Source organism: Phalaenopsis equestris, unplaced genomic scaffold (assembly GCF_001263595.1).
Source record: "Phalaenopsis equestris unplaced genomic scaffold, ASM126359v1 Scaffold000203, whole genome shotgun sequence".
Lineage (NCBI taxonomy): Eukaryota > Viridiplantae > Streptophyta > Magnoliopsida > Asparagales > Orchidaceae > Phalaenopsis > Phalaenopsis equestris.
The window spans coordinates 1,985,326-1,992,254 of record NW_018164645.1 but is presented as its reverse complement, the minus strand read 5'-3'; the positions used below and the strand labels follow the sequence as shown (position 1 = coordinate 1,992,254).

Sequence of the window (6,929 nt, the reverse complement as noted above, 5' to 3'; positions counted from 1 at the left end):
TTCTGTGTGTGTGTGTGTGTATGTGTGTGTGTGTATGTATGTATGAATGTATGTACACACACACATACATGTATATACACATACATACATATACATACATCTATATTTATATACATATACATATAGGTGTGTAGGCCAATTAGTGTATTGGCGGTTTCCCTTCTTCGAGACTGCACGTTCGAGTCACTTGGCTTCCAAATCTTTTTTGTCGGTGGATGGGCCAGAGGGTTGGGCCCTGGACTCATGTAGCAGAGCAGATAGGAGTGCTCGGGCCAACAGGCTGGAGGTCGGGTTGATGAAGCGAGTCAGGCCTGCAGTTTGAACTACACAATTGCAAGGCACACCTACGCCATGCGGATCGTAGGATCTGGGCGCGTATGTGGGGGTTTCTCTTGGATTGTAATCCATGGTGCAAAATCACAATGATAGCGTGGAGCTGTCCAATTGCACGGAATTAGGTGGTTCTGACGCGTTACTGCGAGTACACTCAACTTCAAGGCATTTTTGGACAATTTTAGGGTTTTTTTATTTATCATTTTTAGCCTATAAAAAATTTAGAGTTTACCAATTAAGCATTCCATTGGTGTTCCCCAGGTCTTCTAGTCGTGTGTTTTTTAAAATGGACTTCGCCATTGTGAAGAAAATAATTGGTGTCTCCCAATTGTGCATTGTAAATGAAATTATCCATGTTAAAAAAATGAGTCTTCCCGCTGCACATTTCGTATGGGATTCTTCATAGAGAAAAGTTTGAGTCTCCTCGTCATACATTCATGAGGGGATTTTTCATGGAGATAAAGTGGAGTATCCTGCTGTGCATTTCAGTGGGGATTCTTCATTTATGCCGTTGTGTTTTCTGGAACAAACTTTTAGCATTGTTTTGATGCTTTCTTGAAAAAATATTTGTGTTGCCACATGTTTTTTGGAGAAAATTTCACATGCTACTGAGAAGCCTCGATCAGAGTGCAGAGAATATAAAGGCTTTTCAAGTGAGAATGATGGCTTTTTGAAGAAGATAACACAAAAGTACAAACCTTTCAACAATGAGGAGAATGTTATACTACGTTCTTTTCTTCTGCTAACTTATTGCAACTTTTGTATCAGCATGTGTTGGTCATTGTAGATTTACAATCACTTGTTAGACGTGTACATGATAATAGTGTGTTTATCACACATCTTTCACTTATTTGATATAATAAAAATTTCAATGTTGATTATGACGTTGCTTTTGTCTTTTATTCTGAGCTGTGGTTGCCCCTCTTTTGAGATCTTTTGCCAGACTTTTGGGTTAATGTTCGTCGATCTACACGATAATGTTGCCCAACTTCTAGGGTGCTATTGTTAGTAGGAGTATAAAGACACCAAACTCTTCCAAAGCTTATTTTGTTGCATTTTTAATTTTTAAAATTTCTGACGATTAGTTTTTGCTCAAAACCTTCTACAGCTCTAGGGTTCATTAGGTAAGCCAGGGAAGCAACACGAGGAAACCCCTTCAATAAACCTCAAAAACTAAAAAGCTTGTGCCTGTCGCGGTAGGGCTTAAGGCCGCAGAACTCATCGTCTTGCTATTTTGAGAGGACGACCTGAAATTTTCTATTCGACAGCATTCGGGCATTAGTTATGCCTCGGCCGGAGCGGCAAACGGATTACAGCCGCTTCTCTCCGGCGATCCCCATCATCATCGACAATGGCGGCTTCAATTTCCGCATTGGGTGACGCCAACAAACCCTAAATCTATTAACACATTTATACATTCAAAGGTGTCGCCTTTCGTATAACAGCCTTTCTGTAAACTCTCAGATGGGCAGGAGAATCAGATCCCCGTATCACCTTCCGCAATCTCATTTATCGGCCTCGCCACAAGGCAACCGGTATGTCATGCTGTCCCATGACTGTAAATTTTTACTGGCGGAATTAGGGAAAATATCTTACGTACGCAGAGCTGGTACGTCGGGAGGTGGGTATAGGGAGCTATATTGGTGTTATACCCTCTAACCTCCCTGTAACCTACAAATAAGTTTCACGCTTTTGTAGTTCTGATAGGTACAAGTAAGTTACAGGGAAGTTGCAGGGATTATAACACGGATGTAACTCTCCTGTACCCTCTAAATAACCTCCGACGTACGCAGCGCTGCGTACGTCTTACGTACATTAAATATTTTCTCAGAATTAGCTGTTGTTCATGATTTCATTAAAGTTCATTAGATTTACACCGAATTCTTCACAAGGGATTGATGCTTCTCTTAGAGGCTATTTGGCTTCCTATAAGATTTCGGGGGTGTTTGGCTGCAAGCGGGATTTAGTATTAGTAGGATTTAATAAATTATGTAGCTACTTAATTGTCATCCAAATAATATTTATTGAGCAAATTAATATTAGTGATATCTGGTTATTTATTTTTGTAACTAAATAAGATTTATCAAATAAAATAATGAGTAGTATGGTCGAACTATTTATTTTCTATTCAAACGAGCTTTATCAATCTTATAAATGAGTTTCTTATTGAACTTATAAAAGTAAATGGGCTTTTAAATGAATGAGCTTTTAATAAATGAGCTAAAACAAACAAATAAATGTATAAAATAAATGAACAAATAAACAAATAAGTCTTTATCTTGTTTTATGTACTATAAATTAAAATTTAATTTAATAAAAATAAATTTTAAATTAAGCTTTAATTGACTTTATTCACAACCTTTATATGAGCTTAAACTAATTTTATTCATAAATATAAATTGATCTTATTTATGAATTTTAAACGAAACTGGTTATTGAGTTTTTTACTGAGCTTAGTCGCGAGCTTTTAATAATATTGTTCACTAACATAAATGAATCGAACTAGGAGGTGTTCAAGCTTGTTCATTTAATAATCGAGCATTTTTAAAGTGTTCAAACTCGTTCAATTAGTTAATTAAACAAACATGAATAAGTTCTTATTGAGCCGAGTTATGAGTAGCCTATCAAACGGTCGGTTCATTTGCAACCCTCTTAAACTTTAATGTTGAAATGAATAGAGCTTATAAAGTTTGCCTTGTTTCTCTTTTAAAAAAATGTTCTTATCAAAGCTAGAACCCACAAATTATTGTTGACAAATCCTATTGTCCTTTTTGCTTTGCTCAGGGTGTTCATGCGTTGAGACAAGACATCAACTTTTGCTATAATTAAATTTATATAATGTGTTGCATATGGTGTCCAATACATATATTTTCTCTTCTTTATCATTTTCTTGCAGTCCCATAGGCATTATTTGTAACAACTTAATACTAGTTACTCTCCAATCTCCTCTATAAATCCATCAAGAATATGCTTCTAATGTTTGACCTTATATGATGTTTCAACATATTTTAAGAAAATAATTTTGTGAGTATTAATAATCAAAATATTAATCAAATTTTTATTCCTAATCTCTAGTTGGTTGTCAGACATGATTTTCACTCTAGTTTGATTTTCAATTCTCTACTCAATGAATTTCTCAATATTGAACTCCTTTAGTACCCAAGCTTTTAAATTATACATAGATGGTGATTTTAGGTCTAGACTATAGGAGCTTATATTTCTAATATTGTTGAGATAAGGATAGAATATTTCTATATTAAATGAAATGACATTATTATAAAATAATCTTTCAATATCTATACAAATAGGCGTAAGCGCCCCTTTAGCACTTTTTGTGGGCTACCTTCACACCATCATATCTACTATCCTTCACATTTTTTATGTATTGATTAATAGGTTATCTTGTACCTTTATATGATATTTGTGGCAAAAAATGCAAGGAATATTTGTCACCAGGCTTACTTTTATAATAAAATCAATATTGATTCTATCATCAAACTATTAGCATGTTAAATGCTTTGACATTGTTGCATTGTTCATATATACATGAATCTCCTTTCCCACCGCCTCATGTATCTTACCACATGGTGCAATATTTTTGTGAGATCCAGAAAAGGGCAATTTCATCCTTATAACACACTTTTTAATATTATTTTCGCAATATTTGCACTTTAGATAAGTATGTGGTTTGTTATTTCTCCAATTTAAATAGCACAATATGCTTTCATGTTAGATTTTTATTCTAGTAGTGATTTTTTCTATACCTTTAATCATATCTTGCATAGCTTTAGAATTTTCAAATAAATAAGAAATTTTGATTAAAAAAATTGTAACATGCTAATATTTAAATAAAGAAAAAACCCTAAATAAATAAGTAATGAAATTAAATCAAGGAAAGAAGAAGTTTTAAGGTTTAGGTATTGTCATCAAAAGAAAAAAGAGAGGTGGAGAGAGAGTTCCTTTTGGACAAAATGAACTTGGTAAGGAGGAGGCAACGGTGGTGTGCTTGAGGATTAGAGAAGGGAATGAATGCTAGAGGTTCTTGGCTTGAGTTTGGGTGTATCGTGAGCGAGAGGCTTGAGGATTATTTAATAAAGAGTTTATTAATTTAATTTATTATTATTCCTTAAGAAAATCTTGTTTGAATTGTGCATGCCTCACAATAATTAAGGTGAGACGCTTACGTTGCAGTTTGATGTGCGTCTCACATAATGAGCCATGAGTTATTCAAAAAAGCATTGATGCATGCCTGGTGGCACATCTTGTATTGCACAATTTTAAATAATAGTGCAATTAGAAATTGCATGATTGAGAATACCTATCATTTCACGGGATCTTTTTAAATTTTGGCTATAGCTATCTTTGTGATTTTTTTGGTAGTGATAAAGATAGTATTGTTGTACCGAACTCATAAGTGGTAGATGAAGGTTCTACTTGTTCAAAATCTTTTCTACTAAGCATCCTAATAAATTTTCAAGGGTTGTATTAGCATTTCAGCTTGGCCATCAGTATAAGGGTGTAACACAAATGAGTCTAAGGGTGGAAGTTCTATAAAAATTTTAATTTTGTACCAAGAATATTTCATAATGTTCTAAAAAAATTAGAAACAAACCTCACATCTCTATCTGATATTATTGTTAAGAGCAGGTCATGCAATTTCACAATCTTTTTAAAGAAAAGCTTTATTACATGAGATTCATTTATGCATTTGAACAAAGATACGAGTGTGCAAAAATGAAGAACTATTAGCTTCTACAAAAATGTTATAATGCTCTCATGTTTTTGGTAATCCTGAGATGAAATCGATTGGCAATATTCCCGAGGTTTTTTAAGAACGGATAATGCAGTGTATTTCCTTTATCCCTACCTAGTGGCATAGGATTTCTTTCATGTATAGCTATGAGTCACTAACCTCTAAACATGCCCTTTTAGTGATTGAAAATAAAAATCTACATATCATTTTATTTATCATCTTAGCTTTTTCAAAATAGCCTATCATACCACTAGAATGAAGCTTCTATTGTGAGAAATTTTCTAATAGATAAATAATAATAATAATTTTTTTCTATACTGGCAACCATCAATCATTGATAAAGAGTTTTTTTTATGTTAAGGTCTCATCTAGATGTCCCAGATAAATGGCATGAAAGTTTGGACATACATGGAACTCTTCTAGATGCCACTCTAGGTGTCTCATCTATGTATTGGAAATTCTAAGAAAAATAATAACACTAATCCCACTCTAGGTGAGACATCTACAGGTTTAGTATATTTTTTAGTTTATTTCCTATAACAAATGAAAAATCCTACAATAATTTTATCCACTTAGCTTGTCTATGATTAAATGTAAATTGGTTGTTTATAAATTTTGGAATATGATAATTAGCATGTAGAATAAATTTATTATGCAGTAGATAAAACCTCTAATATTTTAAAGATTGGTGGGGCATAAAATTTTCTATCATAGGTAGAATATAATTGGTTTGCAGTATTCAACTATTCTTATAAAAGACCATTTTTTTGTCTTAGAATACCCCTATATGAATTGAAGATCATTATAAAAGACTTCCAATGTTTGTAAAAAAATCAAGGATTCTAAGCACAAATGAATGACATAGGGTGTTTTGTTGGGCCCATTGTGCACTGGGATTTTGTCCTAGTTTTAGCATATTGAGTTATTGGAAAAGCTTAGTGATTTATTGATGGTTGGAAAGGCTACGGAAGGTTAGGGGAATTTGCGGAGATTATGTTTAGAACAGATGGGTGAAGATTCATTATATTTAGGATTGTTGGAGGTAGGGCTGTAAACGAGCCGAGCTTGAGCAAGCCCAGGCCCGGCTCGTGTTCGCCTCGCTCGAATCTGGCTCGTGTTCGAAATCGGCTCGTGTTCGAAATGACTCGTGAACAGTGTGTTCGTGTTCGGCTCGAATTACATTTTCATGTTCGTGTTCGGCTCGAAAATGACTCGTTAGAATATAAAATTATTTAATAAATATTATTTTTTTTTAAAAAATAATAATTTTGTATAAAAAAATTTGAAGGACAAATTTCATACAAAAATTCATAAATTTATTAACTTATAAAATAATGAATTCAAAAAATTTCACAAAACTAATTACATCAGTTTTTTACAAGAATATTACCATTATTTGACAAAAGCTTAAAAAATAAGAATCAATTTATTACAAATTTTAAAATGTATAAACTAAACAAGACTAAAAAAAATACAAATAAAATCATAAAATAAAAATGTAAATCTAAAAATAATTGTATTGAACATATAAGTCTTCTTATGCTTTACATACAAGTTGTATGATACAACTCAAAATCTCAAATAACTAAAACTAATTTCTGCGCATTATAACTTCATGAAAATGTTGGTCCGACACGAGCTCTTGAACTGATGCTGCTGAAGCATCTCAAATACTTCTCCAACTTCGATGACGATTGACGAGCTCTTGAGGAACCTGGTGGCCATCCTTACCAAAATGCGCATAGCTGCATGAAACATCTTAATACTTAAAAAAAATAAACAATTAATAAAAAAAGGAAAACCAAGATGATAAACTGCTAAAAAAAGATGCATTTACATGGAG

The 6,929-nt window shown here is 33.1% G+C and overlaps 1 protein-coding gene across 1 annotated transcript in view; it reads left to right on the top strand.

The window, feature by feature from the left end:
• The first annotated feature begins 1,398 nt into the window (after positions 1–1,398).
• LOC110022894 (actin-related protein 5) overlaps positions 1,399–6,929 on the top strand; it is a 52,532-nt gene continuing 47,001 nt past the window's right edge. The window contains exons 1-2 of the mRNA XM_020722045.1: positions 1,399–1,709; positions 1,798–1,868. Of these exons, the coding sequence (XP_020577704.1) occupies positions 1,618–1,709; positions 1,798–1,868 (163 nt within the window). The 5' untranslated portion in view covers positions 1,399–1,617. The remainder of the gene's footprint in view (positions 1,710–1,797; positions 1,869–6,929) is intronic.